This window comes from Pseudorasbora parva, chromosome 15 (genome assembly GCF_024679245.1).
Source record: "Pseudorasbora parva isolate DD20220531a chromosome 15, ASM2467924v1, whole genome shotgun sequence".
NCBI lineage: Eukaryota > Metazoa > Chordata > Actinopteri > Cypriniformes > Gobionidae > Pseudorasbora > Pseudorasbora parva.
The window spans coordinates 10,129,845-10,151,674 of record NC_090186.1 but is presented as its reverse complement, the minus strand read 5'-3'; the positions used below and the strand labels follow the sequence as shown (position 1 = coordinate 10,151,674).

The window sequence follows — 21,830 nt, the reverse complement described above, 5'->3', positions numbered from 1 at the left end:
ATATTAAAAAGCTTTTCCTGAAGGCTGATAGAAAGCCAAATGAGGAATAGCTGGAGTTACTTTGAGAATCCCCTTTTCATGATTCAGAACTCATTCGTCCACCTGTGTGACACATCAGAACACTTTTTTTGGCTGTTGTTTGTGGTAAGAGACTTAAGCTGGTGTCCATGGTTGCCCAAACATGGCTGTAATGTGGATAAATAAGAAGACTTGCTGGAGGAAGCACCTGCTCCTGACTAGGGGGGCTATTTCCACCCTCAACACTGGGATATACAGACATCTATTCCGGAGGATAATGCGAGGGGTTTTTCCCTGTTTTTCCCTGTTTACCTTTGAGTGTTATGCCTGTAGCCAGCTGCAAAGACCCGCTTAGTGTGACTCCACACTCTCATGCTTCCAGATGTTCCAGGAAAAACAAGTGTGCCAGCCTGTCGGTCAGGAGAAGAGACATTTTAAGCTGTGTGCCAGGACTTCCTGCCTCACATATATGCAGGTGGATTCAGTCACAAGTGTAACAGAGGACACGTGTCTTTTTCAGTACTGTATTAAACACCAAGCAGTCAGACCAAGGTTTATAAAATAAGATTATTTATTTTACATGTGTAATTTAACTCTTTCTCTGCTACTTTTTATTTGAATATATATGTTTAAAAAAATGTATGTTTTAATGGTTGTCCTGCAAATACCCTAATGTTGCTACAGACAGTATATATGTATGTATATATATATATATATATATATATATATATATATATATATATATATATATATATATATATATATATATTAGTGTAATAAGTTATATGACCAATAAGTAAAGACATGTTTTACATTAACTCATCAAAATAATTTAGAGAATTCAACTTTTTTTTAAATAATTTATACAAGATTAAACTTGATTGTTCTATAATTTAAGTTGAAGTGTACAGCCAGTTTGAATCTACTTACTTTAGGCAACAACTGAACTTAAGTTTTTTAAGTTAAAATGGGTGATTTTTTTACAGCATACATAAAAATAGTGATTTATAGCAGTATAAATTATGCATAATGTACTGCCAGAATTTACAAATATCATTAAACAATTTTTTCAGTCACTAGTTTTGTTTTTTAATAATAACAATAAATCTGAACACCATTTATAACATTGAACTTGCAAAAATATAATAATATAAATAAATTGAAAAAATAATATTCATTAAAAGGTCAATATGTCACAAATATCAAATCAAAAGAAGCTCCAAGTATTTTAGAAAAAGCAGATATGTAGCCCAGAATTTCTGATTTTTGTATTCGCTAAAGCCTATAAAAATTGTACATACATATTGCCTGATTAAAAACAAAATACGCTTTCTCTTAAAATTACAGACCAAAAGGTAACTATCAAATAATATGTGAAGTATGTGATTGTCTATGAATTACAGGTAATTCTTGGGAACACAAACAGGACACAAATCTAGGAGAATGAACCATTAATTGATCATTGTATCAGTCCTGGCATGTCTTTTTACTGTAGGATATGGCTCCAGTGCCAAGGACATGTCTTTTCAGACCACCAACTCTTGACAAAAACTGATTCCACAGAGGAAGTACCATGTATAAAGCAGTCCTGGAAGCCAGGGCTAAACAACAGGCCCTTGAGAGCATTGTTCAGTTTAGTGTTATTGTGACTGATGTGTCCATGGTCTCATTTAATAAAGGACGAATAAATGAGTGAGTCCCTGTCCGGCTTGATGTGTGAGAGGGGCAGAGGAGTTTTCCCACACGGTGAGAGGAAGAGAGAAAATGTTCTCACAGTACACTGCTTTCCCCTCTTCCACTGAGGAAGCACCCTACAAGGCTGTGAATAGGGGCTTCTCTCTCTTTTGTCCTCAGGTGCTGCTTGATTGGCACGGTTAGGACTGGGTGCACGCAAACAGTGTGAGAGAGCAACTCTTGCATCAATCTAGGCCTACCTGTTGTTTTATGCACAAGAGTTTTCAGTCAAGATGCAGCACATACACTAGCAATTTAGACTGTAGGTTTTGATAATAAAGTCCAATGCAGCTACTAAAAAACAGTTTAAAGCCCTCTTAAAATAGGGAAGTTTAGGAGGAGAGGGTTAAGTGTGTGTACTACCTGAGTCTGTGCATCTCTCGAACAGTGTTCAACAGCAGCGTCTCTACTCTCATGTAACTTTTATGTTGCTAAACTATTTTACTGATAAAATTGTCAGACCAGCACTGACAACACGTTTGAATGGGAGATGTGGCAAAAACATGGAAATAATCATTTTTATCCTATTGTTTGATATATTTGCTTGGTCAGTGTCATTGTGGGTTTATGGTTATTTTGCTGTTGTGCTGTAAGGACCTTTAAAATCATTTGGCAGAGTGATTTGGACATGTAATGTGGTCAAGACCTGCCTGTAACATACACTTGCCTAAATGATTATTAGGAACATCATACTAATACTGTGTTTGACCCCCCTTCGCCTTCAGAACAGCCTTAATTCTACGTGCCATTGATTCATCAAGGTACTGAAAGCATTTTATTAGAAATGTTGGCCCATATTGATCGGATAGCATCTTGCAGTTGATGGAGATTTTTGGGATGCACATCCAAGGCAAGGAGCTCCCGTTCCACCACATCCCAAAGATGCTCTATTGGGTTAGGATCTGGTGACGGTGGGGGTCATTTTAGTACAGTGAACTCATCATGTTCAAGAAACCAATTTTAAATGATTCGAGCTTTGTGACATGGTGCATTATCCTGCTGGAAGTAGCCATCAGAGGATGGGTACATGGTGTTTATAAAGGGATGGACATGGTCAGAAACAATGCTCAGGCAGGCCGTGTCATTTAAGCGATGCCCAATTGGCACTAAGGGGCCTAAAGTGTGCCCAGACAACATCCCCCACACCATTACACCACCACCACCTAGACAGTGGTAACAAGGCATGATGGAGCCGTTCTCATTCTGTTTGCATCAAATTCTGACTCTACCATCTGAATGTCTCAACAGAAATTGAGACTCATCAGACCAGGCAACATTTTTCCAGTCTTCAAATGTCCAATTTTGGTGAGCTTGTGCGAGTTGTAGCCTCCTTTTCCTATTTGTAGTGGAGATGAGTGGTACCTGGTGAGGTCTTCTACTGTTGTAGCCCATCCGTCTCAAGCGTATTGTGGCTTCACAGATGCTTTGCTGCATACCTCGGTTGTAACGAGTGGTTATTTCAGTCAAAGTTGCTCTTCTATCAGCTTGAATCAGTCGGCCCATTCTCCTCTGACCTCTAGCATCAACAAGGCATTTTCGCCCACAGGACTGCTGCATACTGGATGTTTTTCCCTTTTCACACCATTCTTTGTAAACCTTAGAAATGGTTGTGCGTGAAAATCCCAGTAACTGAGCAGATTGTGAAATACTGAAGACCGGCCTGTCTGGCACCACCAACCATGCCATGCTCAAAATTGCTTAAATCACCTTTCTTTTCCATTCTGACATTCAATTCTGAGTTCAGGAGATTGTCTTGACCAGGACCACACCCCTAAATGCATTGCCGTGTGATTGGTTGATTAGATAATTGCATTAATGAGAAATTTAACAGGTGTTCCTAATAATCCTGTAGGTGAGTGTATATACATACATTGATGCCTCATTGTCGGCAGTTTCAAGTTTTCAGTTTCAAGGCTACTATACGTAATCCGTCCACCATATTGGACGGTCAAAGCTGGTCCATGGACATTCGACAACAAGAGCAAGTTGACTGAGTGTCTGCAACCGAGTGGTGCAATTTAGAACAGCTAAGCGGCCTAAAACATTGCTCAGTAGTAGGGTTGGGCAATTGACCGGTAGAGATGAATAACCCATAGAAATGTGGATATTAATTTAAATTTAACCAGTTTAATATGAGAGGCACTGAAATGTAGACCATCATTAATGTGTTTTTGAACTACACTGTTGCATGATGTGAGAACAGTTAGCTATTTAGGTTATGGACTCATTAATTATTGTGGATTATTGTTATGGATTATTGACTTTAAAATTAAAATGATCTCATGACTACTCACCCTCAAGCCATCCAATAGGTGTATGACTTTCTTCTTTCAGATGACCATAATCAGAGTTATATTAATAAATATCCAGATACTTCCACGCTTTATAATGGCAGTGACAGGGACCACAAGTTTGAAGCTCAAAAAAGTGCATCCATCCATCCATAATAAACGTGCTTCACACGGCTCCAGTTGGTTAATAAAGGTTTTCTGAAGCGAATTGATGGGTTTTTGTAAGAAAAATATCCATATTTAATACTTTATAAAGTAAAATATCTAGCTTCCACCAGACCGCCTTCCAAATAAAAAAAAAAGTGTAATGGCGTCAGACGTAGATAAGCATTTTGAGAGGCTTTATACTTTCTGTCTCAAAGGTTTATTTCGCCCAAAAATGAAATTTATGTCATGAGAGGGCGTGGCTTTTGTTCATTATCCAACAGATTACAGATTGGTTATTTTGCACTCCTGACAAAAATTAGATAGTCAACGCTTGCAGGTTCGGCGTGCGATTGCTCATGTTAATTTTACTTTACCGAGCCTTTGTAGCAAAGTCTTCCACAGACGGCGCCGGTTACAGCTCGCTCGGCGCCCTTTACGTTACTTCGTATCAGCACAACGCCTAGCTTTCCTCCGTGACTTTTCCGCACGCTGCTTCCAAAACTTCCCTAACATATCTCTACAATAATGATGTAAGACAAGCCTGACAGAAGTGACTGTCTCATGCATATTAACTGAATTATCTTGTATGCATACTACAGCGCAGGGATTGGACTGAATGAGCTTTATGTCATATATATCGAGAATCGCTCGGAACGGTCGACGTCAGCATGTGCCCAGCAGCTCATGCATGGACCGAAAAGGCCGCGCCGACGTCAGCATTTGTGACGTTGCTCCGACTAAGCTTTTCAAACCGGAAGACAGAAATCGCTCTGAAAAATACAAAAATAACTATTTTCACATATGAATACCATTAATGAGTACCCTTAGTGTTTTCAATGATGTGCAGCCTATACATATCTGTTTACATCTCAAAAAAAGTGTTTTGGGGTTTCATGACCCTTTAATGACTCACCCTATGATTCATGATTGGGATCGCATGTCAAACTGCCAAACTGCTGAAATCACATGACATTGGTGATCCGAATCATAAATCAATAAGCTGATTCATAACCGTTCGAATCTTTGTTTGAGGTTTGAAAACAAACAGGGAAGAGAAGACATTGCTGAATGAAGTGGTAGTTTTTGTTATTTTTGGACCAAAATGTATTTTCGATGCTATAAGAGATTCTAACTAACCCTCAGATGTCACATATGGACTACTTTGATGATGTTTTTATTCCCTTTCTAGTCCTTCTGGAAATGGACAGTATACTGTGCATACATTTTCAATGGAGAGGCTGAATCTCTCGGACTAAATATAAAATATCTTAAACTGTGTTCCGAAGATGAACGGAGGTCTTACGGGTTTGGAGCGATATTAGTGTGAGACAATAATGACATCAATTTCATTTTTTGGGTGAACTAACCCTTTAAGTTGAATTCAGAAGCTTTGATGAAAGTTAGATATTTAACTTAAAACTAAAGTTTTAAATGTGGACATTTTTCTTACAAAGAACCTATTGATTTGCTTCCATGAAGAGTGCTTCCAAAATTTTGATACCATAAAAAAAAAAAAAAAAACTTGTGATGTTGTTACATTAACATTAAAATAAAATTACTCATATTGTGATCTAAGATTATGGTCATATAGGCCATCACTACTTTTTTTTTTTTGGTACAGTAGGCCTATTTGACTTTCAAAAATAAGACTATACCTTGAGAAATAGATTCACCAGAGTGGAAAGTGACAACTAGCCCTGGTTTCTCATAGGCCAAAATGTATATTCACACACACATAACACAATAAGATGGTGCAGGAGAAATTTTGCAGGGTTAGCACATTGTCGCAAATACGGGCAGGGCCTGGAGGTTCACAATCTCTCTCTCTCTCTCTCTCTCTCTCTCTCTCTCTCTCTCTCTCTCTCTCTCTCTCTCTCTCTCTCACCCGCTCTTTCGTTTCCACTGTTATTCAGGTTATACTGCTGGACAGGATGAAGCGTCTGGGGACCTGGGTTGTGGGGACGCAGTATCCGCAATCTCTGGGAAAACCAGAGTGGGAAAAAGATGAATGTGTGTTACTACACCCTCAACAAACTCCCATCACACACCTGCACTGCATGTCAGAGGGCCCTCTTAGACTCCACATCACACACACAGCACAGGTGGTCTGCAAAAAACCTGGCCAGAGAGTGACATTGTTACTTTATGTGCAATCAAAAAGTGATTCTGAAAGGAAAACAGGAACTGAGAGGAAACAACTTTGAAGTGATTTAAAGTTTACTGTACTTCCTTGTTATCATTGTTTATGTAGTTCTCGTATTAATATGATAAATGTCTTCCTGATTATATGGGAAAACCAGTTTTCTTTGGATAAAATGATTAATCAACAACCTATTGTTTAATGCCTGTAAGCTTTCATTTCCTTTGTTACTCAAAATTCTTCAAATGATCAAGTGGAATGATGTAATTTTCAGTCTCGTAGGCTATACTCTGCATTGTCATATAACAGATGTTTCTAAACCAGGGGACATTTACTGTATGAGAAGTGTTTTTGACGTCTTTGACACGCGCTACAAATTCTTAAACATTTTCTAGCAGAAATGACCACCACAACAATCATAATTAATATCCTAATGTAAAGTAAGATAAAAAAGATAGGTGGAGTGAAAATTAAAAAGAAAACAAATATTAAACCTTTATGCTTACTTAAAAAAAAAAGAGTTTTGATTAGATCATTTATTAAGGATATATTTGTATTCAGCGATCCCGATTAAATGTAAATAATTCGGCTATGTAATTTTTTTTTAGCACATTTTAAATTAGGTTAACTAAAAATGACAAAATAATTAGCCTAGGCTGTAGAATTAACTCATAGCTATAGAATAATTCATTGGGGTCTAAGGGAACACATTCTCACCGCTTGTAGCCGTTGCACATTGCTCATGTCAAAGCTTTGCTGCTCTCTAGTGGACGTTTTGTAATGGACACATTCCCAATTTTAACGTAGGACGCTTTTCGGCAGAGCTTATTGTGAAGAGATCCTCAATTAACTTGTAATGAGGCTAGAGCCACGTGACAGACACAGGACAGTAGCGAAGTGCAAATAGCCTATATGAATTGTATTTATTACAGTTATGACATTATCGATATAGCCTATGGAGCTATTATGCCTAAACGCACACACTCCGTTTAGAGTAAAACATTTGATTAGCTATTCCGAGCCGGAAGTAATTACCACAGACCATGTTCCAATAATTTCATCTATAGGGTAAAAAAAACACCCAGTAAGAAGTTCTAAGACTTTTAAGTTTTTGAAAAATTTATTTTATTTTATTAGGGGGCGCGGAAAGCCATTAGTTCTCAAATCTCGTTTAGGCTACTAGAGTCTCGGCCTCTCGGGTGCGCTTATGTAAACAGAAACATTCTTGCCAGATTGAAATGGGCGGAAGTCAATGTTTTGAGGGAATAGCAAATAGAATCTGTCGGTTTCGGCCTAATTCAAAAGAGAGATTGGAAAGAGTTTGAGCAGCATTACAATCATCACCTCCAGTGCTCAAGTAAGGATTTTACTGCTGCCTATAATAGTAGAGAGCGGGGCACACTAACACTTTTTGACTTTCTCAGTTTGTGTAAATCCACTTAGGGTTCTGCGAATGTATTTTCCCCCACACTAATTCAACACATGTCTAGTACAATTATGTGTTTTTGTTTAATTAACACAGTGTATATTTTTTCCTTGATTTACCCCCTAAAGAGTGGAAGGGAAATTTGACATTGGTGCACATTAACCTGACCATGACAGCTTAATGTTATCTGATCTAATAGAAACAAGTAACATAAAAAATACAAAGACATATTTAAATAAATAAATAAATAAAAAGACAAACTTACATATTTTGTCAGTAAAATAAAATTAGTAACTTTTTCATATAAAATAATGGCATTTTTAATAATTAAAAATAAACACATTTTTGAATTTGACAATAAACACATGGCAAAACAGCTTGGCTATCGCTACAGCATTGTTCAAACAGCATTGTAATAATTTCTCATACCTTTTTCCTCATGGTTTTCTCAATAGAATTAATAAAAGTATAGATTATACAGCTTATTTTTAATCATTGTAACGTAGTGACAACATGCCCCACCTGCACAACTGGGATTTAACCCTGCTTGTGTCTTCTGCTGGTTAGATCAGGTTTAAAGCAATATCTCGACTAAATAACAGATATAAGAATAACATTACATAAAATAATACTCAATAAGGAGTTGTCTCATTTTAAATAAAAACAAAAATCAGAGAGGAAAATTTAACTTAAATAAGACATTTACTTTTGCCATGGTTAAATAAATATTCAGTGATATCTTCTAAAAATGTTTTAATTTTGGCACAATTTTTTCTCTATATATTTTTGATATGGCAACTAAATGACCCAATTGTTATCTTGCTGGCATGTATGGAAAGTTTTAAACCATGTGTGTTACTTACAACTAACCCTGCGTTAGGTTGTGCCATGCTCAAATTTATATTTGCCCAAAACTCATCGGTTTATAATTTTCAAAAATCAGCTAATAGATTTAAGACCGCTATATTTATAGCTTGTCATTCATTGCAAATGTACTTTTCTATATATTTTTATGCAAAATATGATTTTCCAGTTAAAACCTCAACCTGTTTATGGTATATGCCTAAATAACTGCTAAAAAATTATACAGAAATTATATACAAAGGAGGAGAAAACAATCACTAAATTCTACACAATATAAAGTAGGTCTATTTGACATTTCGAGGTAACTTAGATATATTAACGTTAATAGTAGTAGATTGTGAGAAGACATGAGCTGGCCTGTTTTATGTGTCTCAACCCAAAGTCAAATGAAGGTATTGACTGCGTCATTCATATTTTTATACATATTGCACACGTCATTATTTCACACCTAATTTCCATTAATATGTTCTCTATTTTAAGCTATTTACATTCTCATTCTATAATGCATTTGATTGGATAAAAAAGTGAATTTGATCAATGTCCAGGAGCACATTATCATATAGATGACCTCAAAGAATAAGAGACATAAAACTCTTATTTTGATTTAAGTCTTTAAGGCCTAACAGGATAAGAACTAAAAACTGTATGATTTGTTAACACATACAATCCAAACTTTGAATTAGATTAGAACTGCAGAGCAAACGAACATGCAAAAGGTAGTGATCAGAATAACTGAAGTTTAACTGAAGAAAACCACAGTGCCTTAAAAGGAAAGCACTATCTGTTTGGGGGGCTAGAAGTCAACAACATCCTGTGACAGAGCTGCTTCTGTGAGCTAAATCTCGTGTGTCTTCAGAGCACTACACACAGTTTCAGTTACATCTGCTTCAGCGAGATTTTGAACATTATGATCCATGCGTGTTTTTACGAGGGATTGCCTTTAAAACATAAAACAGCTTTGCAAAGTCATTTTATTAATTCAAGTTTCATTTCTAAGAACATGTTTACACATTCGGAACTGTTATTTTGGGATTTCTAAGAAATGCTCAGCCTTCCTTATTTTCAAATAGCCGATTTATATCACAAATTTGTCTGAACTTTCTGAGTGAAACAGTTACTAAAAATGAGGATGTTAAATGTAGTTGTCTACAGATTCAATGTCTGATATCACATGCTCATCATATGCATGCTAAGGCATTTGCAGTTTGTGAATTAAGAACTGACAGAGGAAAGGGAGGGAGGGGTATAAGCTAAATAAACACAACTACTGATCTCTATTTATCTCTTTCAACTAATGTGGTCTCGCAGGGCACATGACGGGCCTCAAATGCAGATTGTGTGTGTATGTGTGTGTGTGCGATATATGATCTGAGTTTGTCTTTGTATACGTCTGAAAGAGAGCGGTGGTCTTGATTTAGTTCAGAAATGAAGAATCTGAAGTTGGATTATTAAATATATTATAGGCTTTAAAAAATGTAAGTACAAACTTATATATTCTACTTTAAATGTACATTTTACATTCAGGTGTCGCTCTGACCATATAGCAGTAACATTTGGGAGTTTTTCTTTCTTTAAACATTTAAACGTTTGACATTCATGTATTTGTGTAATTTTGTATTCACTGACCATGTCTAAATATATATATTTTTTAAATGACCACAGATCATCTGCAAACCTTATATTGTATTAAAATGGTTTTCTTTTGATTTAGTTTAACCTTCCAAGCTGTTAAACATGCACAACACACACACAAACTTTATCTCGTTTATCTTTTGCACTATAGTTAATATTTCCGTCCAATGGAATCTGTTTTCATATCACAAGGGTAAGCAGTCATTCTTTATGTCATATTTCACATGTTGTTTTATTATTTGTGTGATTTGTGTTTAAGTTTTTCATTTGTCCGTGATTGTCTACTAGAGCACATCATGTGATCTGGTTTTAAAGACTAAAGTTTTAAAATGTTTTCTTCTTTTATTCAGCACCGAGTATGATGCCTTTCTGGACCTTTTTGAATTTCTTCTGGACTATTACTGAACTCCGAGTAGAGAACTGCGGAGACTGACAGCGGCGTATATAGGTGTGATTGCAATTAACAAGTAGATTTGTTTTTATAAAATTAAGGTCAATGAACACTGAAGATGATTACATTTTATTTTTAAGGATGGGTTGTGCTTGTAGTGGCCAGAAACATCGCAAAGACTCGAAGAGTAAAGGCCACGAACATTACAATTCTTCAAACTCTAACGCATCTCATGTAAGTATTGCTTTTTTAATGGCAAGCTTTGTCTTTGGAGGGTTGGGGTGAAAAACAAGACCATTTTCTTTTTATTATTTTGCTTTTACACTTGATGAGGGCTGTTTCTGTAATCTGTGTTATTGCTTGAATATTATGGTCAGTTTATATTATATTCAAATTTCTATTACATTTAATATTTTTAAAAACATCTTAGTCAGCAAATGCATCATTTTATTTGATTTACAGTTGTCAAGAGATCACAGGAAGCAAAGCAACAATCAAGGTAATACATATCAATTTTTGGTTGTAAAATTTAGCGTCAGGAGAGCGTTTTTCTTTGAACAACTATTATTCGCTGATAAAAAAAAATAAATCATTTTGAATACACCATTATCATAATGCTGCTGGGGGAAGATCTTGTGTTCAAATAAAAATAATAAAACCTTGAAGAAAAAAAAGGCCATTTATTATTCAAATGTTATGGCATAGAGGGAAATGTTACAGACGGAAGAGATTTAGTATGTGTTTTATTTGAATTGCATATTTTAACAGATTTTATTTTCTTCTCAGATGAAGACATTGCTATTGCTCAATATGACTTCCAGTCTGCTAGTGATAAAGATCTTCAAGTCAAAAAAGGGGACAGACTCAAGATTATTAAGGAGTGAGTAAACAACATGGACACTTTTTGATAATATGAGTGTAAAATCAAAATACATCTTCCAGTGTTATTATACTAACTGTATTCTACTAATTATATGTATGTTTGTTTTTTGTGACATATGGGGACATTCCATAGGCGTAATGGTTTTTATACTGTTTAAACTGTATTTTCTATCCCCTTACACTGCGCCTGTCCCAAAACCTACCCATCACAGGAAACATTTGGCATTTTTACTTTCTAAAAAAAATTCATCCTGTATGATTTATAAGCATTTTGAAAAGTGGGGACATGGCCAGTGTCCTCATATTTCACCCTCTCCTTGTAATACCTATGTCATACCCATGTCATTATACACATTTGTGCCCTTATATCATATGTCACAAAAACAAATCTGTTTTTAGAGACAAATTTGTCCCATGTTTTTCTCAGGAGTGGTGAATGGTGGTTGGCGAAGTCCTTGGTCACAGGTTATGAGGGATATATTCCAAGTTCATACGTGGCAAGAGCACAGACATTGGAGGTGGAGAGGTAGGAAAAGATATAATTAATATTTTGCATATATTTTAGCAATATCACATGGGTTAGAGTGTTGTCTGTTGTTGTGAATATAAGCACTGCTGTATTACGTTCTCAGAACTTTGGCTACATTGTAAAAAAAAAAAAAAATGTCTCCAATTGAACATTTTCTAGTGATGTTCTAAATTTTCATCTAAATTTTTCAGTTGGCCGAACTGAAATTCTGTGAATTGATGCAATTGAATTCACAGAAATTCAATCGGGCAACTGAAAAATTTAGATGTGATCAGTCACTAGAAAAATTTTAATTGGAGGCCTGAATTTATTTATTTTTTACTGTGTAACGTTCAGTCAAAATGATCAGGTTAACATTATTAATACATCGTTCATATAGAATTTTTTTCTGAAACATTTTAGGGATGTTCGTCTAATGTTTTTTAAATGTTACTATTTGTTTCAGAACGTTCAAAGAACATTAAAAAGTAATGTTCCCATAATATTCACAAAAAACATAAAACATGTTGAAAAAAGTAGATGTTTTGAATGTTCAGGAAACATTCACAAACGACTTTTTCATAACTTTGGCAAGGGCGTCACTAGGCCATTTTAGGTCGGCTTTAGCCCCTCTAATTTCAACCCAGCTTCCCAAAACTATTTGTGATTAGCTCCATAATCTCTACTCTCTATTCTCTTGATCAATATGCATCAGCATTAGATTGATTTAAGACACAATCAGTGACAGACAGCATTAAATCATTCAATGCACACATTTAAACGTCTTAAGGTGGATTTATACTTCTGCGTCGGACCTGCGCCGTAGCCTCTCCGCTGTGGCCTACATGTCGATTTTCACCTGCATCTTTGTCCGCGTTGACGTGCAGTTACACACGCAGAAAGGAGCAGGTGTATCCCTGAGGGAGGGGTTCTGGCAGCAGTCACAGCACTTGTGGTCCATGTAGAATGGACACATTACATTTTTGAAGCGGTGCACGTCAGGGTATACGTCGTAGGCTATGCGTGCCACACACGGCCTACGAAAGCTAGGGTGTACACTTGAAGCAGAAGTATAAATTAGGCTTTAGAGTGAATGACAGAGAAACGTGGAGTTATTTTGTTCTTAATAGTGACATATATTTTTTAGTCTTAGAGTAAAGGTTTTTGAAAGTCACTTTGAATTATAGAAGTATAGTGAACTGATTTAGTTAAAGTGATTTGAAATCAAATCGGTATTCATGGGGTTTTGCCTTGATAGGTAGAGTAGAACCTACTGTATGTATTGGTCCTGCCTATCCTAGTATACAATCAATATATTCATTTGTTTTAATCATACTCTCATTGAGGGCTGAGAATCTCTTTGAAATCCTAGTATTGCCCCTGAACATTGACAAAATGTTCTCACAATATGTGTTTGCTGGGAGGCACCAAATCCATGCCACTGCTGTTATACTCTTCGCAATATCTTTAGAATGTCACCCGGAACTAACTACTGTATAAGTTGCTAACTTAACTATTGTATCATTTGCAAAAGGCTCTGTTTTCTGTTCCAGATGGTTTTTCAAGAACATGAGTCGTAGAGACACAGAGCGTCTTCTGTTGGCGCCAGGAAACAAACCTGGTTCATTTCTTGTGCGAGAAAGTGAAACAACCAAAGGTCAGACGCCAATAACCGCCAGTCTTCCTTTTAACATGTTTTCACTGAATAATTACTTCAACATTTCACTACATGGGGCCCAACCAAAGCGCACAGCATTTTGAACAATTCCATTGCAGTATTTCACAATTAACTTCTAAGTTTGATCTGCTGCTCTTTTCACATCTTTCAGAGCTGAAAGAGTAAATGAATGTCAAACTATGTACTGACATCTGTATGTGCTTTCGCTTAGAGCATGAGGCAAATTATTAATAGCCGTTATTATTTTATTGTGTACTTGTGGAGCAAGGGGAAGTGCAGAAACTGTTCTTCATTGGAATTTGCTTGTTTGTATGCAGATATAGTTAGATTTTAAAAAAAAAATCTGAGTAAACATTGTAATGCAAAATACTGCTCAAGAAACATTTATTAGTATCATACATTTTGAAAACAGTATATTTCAGGGAATATTTGGTGAATAGATTGTTCAAAGAACAGCATTTATTTGACATGTAAAACTTTTTAGCTCAGTGATAGCCTGTCCTTGATTTTGCCAAGTAAGACATGTTCCTGGGTCAACAATATTCCTGTCTGTAAATGTTGTCATATCCTTACCCCTAAACCTAACCCCATGCATAAGTAATCCATAAAAGTTATAAGAGTGAAATGATAACACTGATGTAGAAGCACATACCCCTTGTTGTAACCCTAATCTTGACATAAACTCTAAACTTCTCCCTCATATTTGATTGGTCGATTGAGATGTTGATCCAGGAACATGTTGCATGGGGAAATTTTAAGCACCTTAAAAACACATTTTTAAGTAGATTTTGGCTGGCGGTGATTGGCAGGTTTATAAAAAATAAGCTGTGTTATTTGACTGCTGTTTCTCAATGATCCTCCGCAGGTGCTTTCTCCCTGTCTATAAGAGACTTCACCCCTGAACAATGTGATGTGGTCAAGCACTATAAGATCCGATCCCTTGATAATGGTGGCTATTACATCTCTCCCTCCATGACCTTTTCTTCTCTTCAAGAGCTAGTGAAGTATTACTCCAGTAAGTACTCCAAACAGAGTTTGTTACCATACCAAGGACACTTTCGGTTTCTTCCACTGTATAATTTCTGTGGTTGTAAGCTGTGAAAACCTGACAAACAGTTGCCTTAACCACCAGATAAAGAGGTCGACTTCTGTCTCAGTTCGCTTTCCGCACTCCACACCCTCGCCCCATTTTAGTTTGTTGTGTCTTTTTATAGAATTGTATACAAGTAACAACAATCCTTTGTTTCTACATTTTGGTTTGGGCACATCTTGTGCTTTTCCCCAGGCAAAACCAGTAAACTTTTTTTTTTCTGTCAGCTAGGTAGTTAGATGCTAGTCTTAACTTTAATTTGATAGGTTGTGACTCTGCATTTTAGCTCTTCTCTGAACATCCTTGTTTCTTTCCCTGGCTTATTTTATTGTACCTATAGGAACAGCAGATGGTTTGTGCCAAAGGCTGGGAAGTCCCTGTAAAACGGCTGACCCTCAGAGACCCTGGGCGCAAGATGAGTGGGAGATTCCCAGAGAGACTCTGAAGATGGTGAATAAACTTGGTGCCGGTCAGTTTGGAGAAGTGTGGATGGGTAAGAAGCAGAAGAAAGTTCAGTAAAAAACAAACGAACCTTATTCTTCCCATTGCAGGCACATGGTTCATATAAGACGATCATTGTTACTCGTCATGAAGGGATAACTTTGATTACACCAATACTAATTTGGTCACACTACACCCTGGTGGTCATTCTAAAATCTTTTCCTGGCATGGTACAACATTTGGAGGACATGTATTTTTGCTCTGGATGTAACATGTTATTTTCCGGTGAAGATGAAGATAATCCAGAATCAAAATCAAAGTTAGATTTATTAAAAAGAATTATCGCAGAGTGCATGGCAATACCAGACAACTAAATGACCCAAACTGAGGGACTTAAATACACGGGGACACTGAACAGAACACACACAGGCATGATCCTTAAAAAAATGAGCACAAAGGAAACAGGAAACCAAAAAACAAATAAGACTCCATGAAAATGAAACACTGGCTGCATCTGAAATCGCATACTCTTTTGAGTAGGGACAAACTAAACTGTGGCACTAGGGAACTACACAACTAAAAATATGTTTATTAGTGAGTATTCTAAAATATTATTTTGATTTAAAAGTGAATGTAATCTAAAGTAGGATTCAATTCTGAGATCAGAGAAATCTTTGAAGTCAATGCTGCAGTATTGCTTCCATATCTTAAAAAGTCCAATTATTTTTCAAAATTGAATTAAAGATGTACGTTAACCAGACACATTTAACTTACACAAATAAGTACACTGTAAACAAATTATTTAAAAATAAGTTACCTGGTTGCCTTCATTTTAGTTCATTGAAATAAAAAAATGTAGTTGATACAATGAACATTTTTGAGAATCGACATCCTTTATTCAAATATTATTATAAGATTTTGTAAGCATATGGGGTAATTGTGTGTGTTTTATTTGTGATGACACGGTGAAACGTTCCATATTGTGCTATTTTCATGATTTATCAAATCTTTTGTGGTTCAGATACAATAATATTTTTAGTTTCTATTTATTAAACCAATTTCCTTCATTTTATCAACTTTTTAATTTAAAAAAATGAACAACATGTACTTACTATAGGGTTATTGGTAGGATTAGGGTTTGGTTGAGGGTTAGTTGCATGTAATTATGCATAATTTGCTGTTATTACTACAATAAGTACATGTAACATATGTAACAAGGATACTGTAAAATAAAGTGTTACCGGTTTTGATTTAGGGCTACTTACTTGTACTTATGCATAATTTACCGTTACTAGTAAAGGCATGTATGTCACCTTAAATAACATTTTACCTGTCATTGTATTCTCCTCACTTCAGAGTAAAATTGTAATTATACTGGCCTTTCATTTGTTCAAGGGCACTTGTCTGTGTGTCATGTGGCTTTGTGTGATTCTATCATATTTTAGCCACATGAATGAACAATTATTTGTACCTTACTGGGGGCTTTGACTTTGACCACCAACTTCAACATTAATCAGAAGACTCAAAAACCTCTGGCCCAATTTTTTCTAATGTTTGTTCTCCAGCAAATCTTCACAATGGGTATTTTCTTTGAATCTTTCTTTAGTTCTTTAAATGTTCTTTTACCTTTATTTGATAAGAAGAATGCCATAATATTTTCATAAAATATATTTTTGTGTTATTAATTTTGGTTACACTTTATTTGAAGGTGTCATTGTTACAATGCAATTATATATTTAAGCACTGATTAATATTTAGTAACTACATGTATTTAGTATATGTTTAGGGTATGATTAGGGTTAGTTGCAAGTAATTATGCACAATGTACTGTTATTACTGCGGTAAGTACATGTAACGGACACTGTGAAATAAAGTGTTACCTTATTTTTTTTTGCTTTTTTATGTAATTAAAATTTGTATTTGTTTTATATAACAATATTTAGTGAGGTATGTGCTTCATACCAAAAAAAAAAACTGGGTGAGAAAAATGTATGCATGATATATTCTCTGGAAACAAGCCTTAATATCTTTGACAATTGTGTTTCTCAGGTAAATGTATTTTGTTTTAGGGATGTTTACGTATACTGATTGTTATTATTATTATTTACAGCATATCTGATAATGAATTATTGATTTCCTTTCTTTAGAATGTAATCATATATTTGTAGTGTAGTGTCTGTTGTGAAAATTGTGTTTATTGAGCTGCCGTAGATCGATGGGGTTTATTTAATAAACCTGCGTTTGCCTGTGGCTCTTTGTAGGGTATTACAAAAACAACCAGAAAGTCGCCATCAAGACTTTGAAGGAAGGCACCATGGAGCCAGAGGCTTTCCTACAGGAGGCTAATCTGATGAAGCAGCTCCAGCATGAGAGACTGGTGAAATTGCACGCCGTAGTCACCAAGGAGCCCATCTTCATCGTCACAGAATACATGGCTAATGGTTAATATGGCCACAACATTATTAATGAGAGTCCTAAACCATTTATTTTAATTAAATTAAGTTATGACTGTCCAAACCATACAATTGTTCTTTTCTTATTCAAGGAAGCTTGTTAGACTTTCTGAAGACAGACGATGGCCATAAATTAAAACTTCCCAAGCTGATCGATATGGCTGCTCAAGTAAGACTAATTACATTTTTATGATTTCTCTTCATTGTCTTCATTGCTTAGTAGCGATTAATGAATATTTATTTTGCAATGTCCAATAATGGCCCGTCTAGGATTGCCTGACCTTGGAAAACTGACATCTTTACCCTTTGTTCAAATATTATATATATAGATTGATTGATTGATTTTATTTCACTCATATTTTTACTCAAATCAAACTTGTAAGGTCATTAAAAACAAATATCACTTTTGGCCACTACTGTAGATTTCAAACTTTAAGGTAACAGGTTACATTGTAATCTAGTGGAAATCTGCACACCTACAGTACATGAAATTTACGTTTTGTAACTATTTAAAGAATTGTTTTGCACTCTCAGCGACATGTAGAGGAAATGGTCTTGGTTTTGAAGGCTCATGGTCTGAACATTTTTAGATCTTCTAACAACCGCTACAAATTTAGATTAATATCTTCCGGGCCAGGATATTACGTACATTTTTCCATCGACCTGAAGCCCCTACCATGCATGACTGTGATCTTGCTCTCTATGCAAAAGCCACTTCCTCTTAGAGACCACTTTGTTGATGCTGTCTGTTTTTCATAGTCTGCATTGCAAATATAAATGCAATGGTATATAAATGCAAGTGCTTTATGTGTTTAAAAAGCAGTCACATTAAAGGTCCCGTTCTTCGCGGTTCCATCTTTCAAACTTTAGTTAGTGTGAAATGTTGCTGTTAGAGCATAAATAATACCTGTAAAATTATGAAGCTCAAAGTTCAATGCCAAGCGTGGCCTTTCAAAGCCTACAGCGAACATCCGGTTTGGACTACAGCAGGAAGTGCAGGGATGTAATGACATCACTAGAACCGTTTGTTGACTAACCCTCCGCCCACAAGAACACGCAAAATAGGGGGCGTGCTCTTGTTGCTCTCCCACGTGGAGAAGAGCGCGCATTCAGCGCTTGCATCTCCCCGTTATGGTAAGAGGCGGGACCTTTCCGGGCAAAGTGTGCTAAGCTGCTATCCAATCACAACACGGGAAGCGCTGGCCCAATCAGAACTCGTCATGTGTTTCGGAAGGAGGGACTTCATAGAACAAGGAAATCATCAGGCCGTTTTTAGGACAGAGGAAACAGCGCTGTACAGATAAGTAAATTGTGTGAAAAATACTGTTTTTTTTACACGCGAAACATGAACTCATGTTATATTGCACACTGTAAACGTAATCAAAGCTTCGAAAACACGTGAAGAACGGGACCTTTAAGGTTAACATTGAAAACTTCTAGAATTTTGTTTCTGAAGTAGACCTTTTTAGTGCCTGTCACACCTTGTACATGTAATTAATATAGCAATAATAATAATTACAATCAACTAAACACAAAGCTAAATTAAATATTTTGGATTGTAACAGTGCATATTGTTAATCCGCTCATTGTTGGACCACTTCATTACTCTCTCTATGTAACAGATTTCGGAGGGCATGGCTTACATAGAGAGGAAAAACTACATTCACAGAGATCTGCGCGCCGCTAATATTCTCGTTTCCGAGACTCTGCACTGTAAAATAGCAGACTTTGGCCTTGCCAGGATCATAGAATCTGAATACACTGCACAAGAAGGTGAGTAAACTAATGTATTATACCCACAACGCAGTGCTTTTTTCCACTACCACAAATTAATTCACATCAATCATTGCTGCCATTTGGTTTCCAATACGAAGAACTGACATATCTGACATTTAAGGTTGGGTACGAGATACTGTCTTTCAAAAATAGCTTCTTTCCATGTTGAAATGTGCCACTTTAAGGCCGATTTTTCTTTCCCTGTGGCTTTATTTACAGTAACGTTTGGTAACTGATACCATCAAATAATGATTTAGTTTTCCATGCATGCATTTCTGTTCCACGTCACCTTTACAAAATGTTTATTGTGTCTGTTTTACCGATCAGGTGCAAAGTTCCCTATTAAGTGGACGGCCCCTGAGGCCATCAACTTTGGTACTTTCACCATCAAGTCAGACGTCTGGTCCTTTGGAGTTCTTCTGACAGAGATCGTCACATATGGCAGAGTACCGTATCCAGGTAATGGTTTTTTCTCTCTTGGGTTTCGCTTTCCATTCAGAACTGTGTAGAATAGATGGGTAGATCTTTAACAACCTGGCTGTGCTTTCCTCACAATTTCAGGCATGACGAATCCTGAGGTGATCCGTAACCTTGACAACAGCTACAGAATGCCGTGTCCAGACGGATGTCCAGGAGAGCTCTATGACATCATGCTGAAATGCTGGAAGGAAAGGCCAGAGGACAGGCCGACATTTGAACACCTACAGGACATACTCAATGACTTTTTCATTGCTACTGAGGGCCAGTACGAGATGCAACCATAGCCTCCATTCCCAAGTATGAATGAACTGAAAAGTGGATGTACAAAAACACTTTGGAATGAAAGGATGGATTAATCCCCAGATCAAACGATGGATTATGGGGAATATACTAGAGCAACAACAAGATGGCGTCCTTGTATATCTGTAAATGTTTTTTTTTGTTTTTACACTTACCGGTATGTCACTGTTGTCAAAGTTAAGTGCATTTCTAAGATTTTTTTTGTGGTTGTCTTGGTACTTTCTAATTTGACATGGAATCAAAATGGACAAATCTTTTTTTTTTTTTTTTTTTTTGCAAGTATTTATTATGAGCGATTTATCCGTGCACATCTTGTGCCCTCGTAATCTTTAAACAAATTAACATCCCCCTCTCTTGCAACAGCTTCTCTCTTCTCTGATATGTTTACTGGAACAAGGTGGAACAACCTGTCACTCATGCGACATCACAGCAATAGCAAAGCAAATACATACAACTATCCAATCAATTGAATAATAATTTGCTACATTTATATAGCGCAGAGGTCATTCTGGGTATTCAAAGTGCTTTACATGGAAGGGGGGAATCTCCTCAACCACCACCAATGTGCAGCATCGACCTGGATGATGCGCCGGCAGCCATATTGTGCCAGAACGCTCACACCACACACCAGCTGATTGGTGGAGAGGAGATCCAATCGTATGATGAAGCCAATCATATATGGGGATTATTAGGAGGCCATGATGGACAGAGGGCCTATAGGCACATTTGGCCAGGATGCTGGGGTTACACCTCTACTCTTTTTCCCAAGGACATCCTGGAATTATTAAGGACACAGTCAGGACCTCGGTTTAACATCTCATCTGAAGGACAGTGCTTATTGACAGTACAGTGTCCCCATAACTATACTGGGGTGTTAGGACCCACACAGACCACAGGGTGAGCGCCCCCTGCTGACCTCACTAACACCTCTACCAGCAACAATCTAGTTTTCCCAGTTGGTCTCCCATCCTGGTACTGACCAGGCTCAGCCCTGCTTAGCTTCAGGGGGAAACCAGTCTTTGGGCTACAGGATGATAATGCTACATTCCAAATGGACAATATCAAGTCTCTCCCTTGATTTCTTCTTTTTCGAGAAGCCTTTTCACTTGGATATACATCGCAATAAAGAAGAAAAAGACAGTTCCATGCCGACTTTAAAGGTGATATGTGTACGTTTTTCAATAAAAATACTTTTTCCTGTCACAACTTTATATATTAACAACTGTAAGAAACCCATTTGTTTGATTCCCTTGAAAAATGTGGTTTGTTTGAGCCCAACATAGCATCACTGGCTCAACCAATGGGATTGGTGCAGAGCCATATGTTTATCCAATCAGTTGGAAGACAGGGTGAGTTTTTTACAAGTTATTATGCAGTCAAATTTAGTGGTGCTAGTCTCACAGAAATTGCACACCTATCATACATCCGGCAGATACGACACAAGTGTTTTTTTTTTTGTGCTAGTTTCAGCCTGATGTAGTTATCATTTTCATGTCCAGCGCCACGTTGTTTAAATAGCAAATCCGCGAGAGGGTGGGTATGCCAGTCTGACAACATTTAGGCGCATTGTTTTCGCATT

At 36.6% G+C, this 21,830-nt stretch overlaps 1 protein-coding gene across 1 annotated transcript; it reads left to right on the top strand.

Moving 5' to 3' along the window:
- Positions 1 to 9,878: 9,878 nt before the first annotated feature.
- Positions 9,879 to 20,444, top strand: blk (BLK proto-oncogene, Src family tyrosine kinase). The gene is made up of 15 exons (XM_067417066.1): positions 9,879 to 10,095; positions 10,404 to 10,445; positions 10,603 to 10,700; positions 10,784 to 10,877; positions 11,106 to 11,142; positions 11,430 to 11,523; positions 11,953 to 12,051; positions 13,587 to 13,690; positions 14,577 to 14,726; positions 15,142 to 15,294; positions 17,504 to 17,683; positions 17,788 to 17,864; positions 19,318 to 19,468; positions 19,799 to 19,930; positions 20,033 to 20,444. Exons 4-15 carry the CDS (start codon positions 10,785 to 10,787, stop codon positions 20,233 to 20,235), a joined length of 1,473 nt encoding a protein of 490 aa, XP_067273167.1. The 5' UTR covers positions 9,879 to 10,095; positions 10,404 to 10,445; positions 10,603 to 10,700; position 10,784; the 3' UTR covers positions 20,236 to 20,444.
- Positions 20,445 to 21,830: the final 1,386 nt, after the last annotated feature.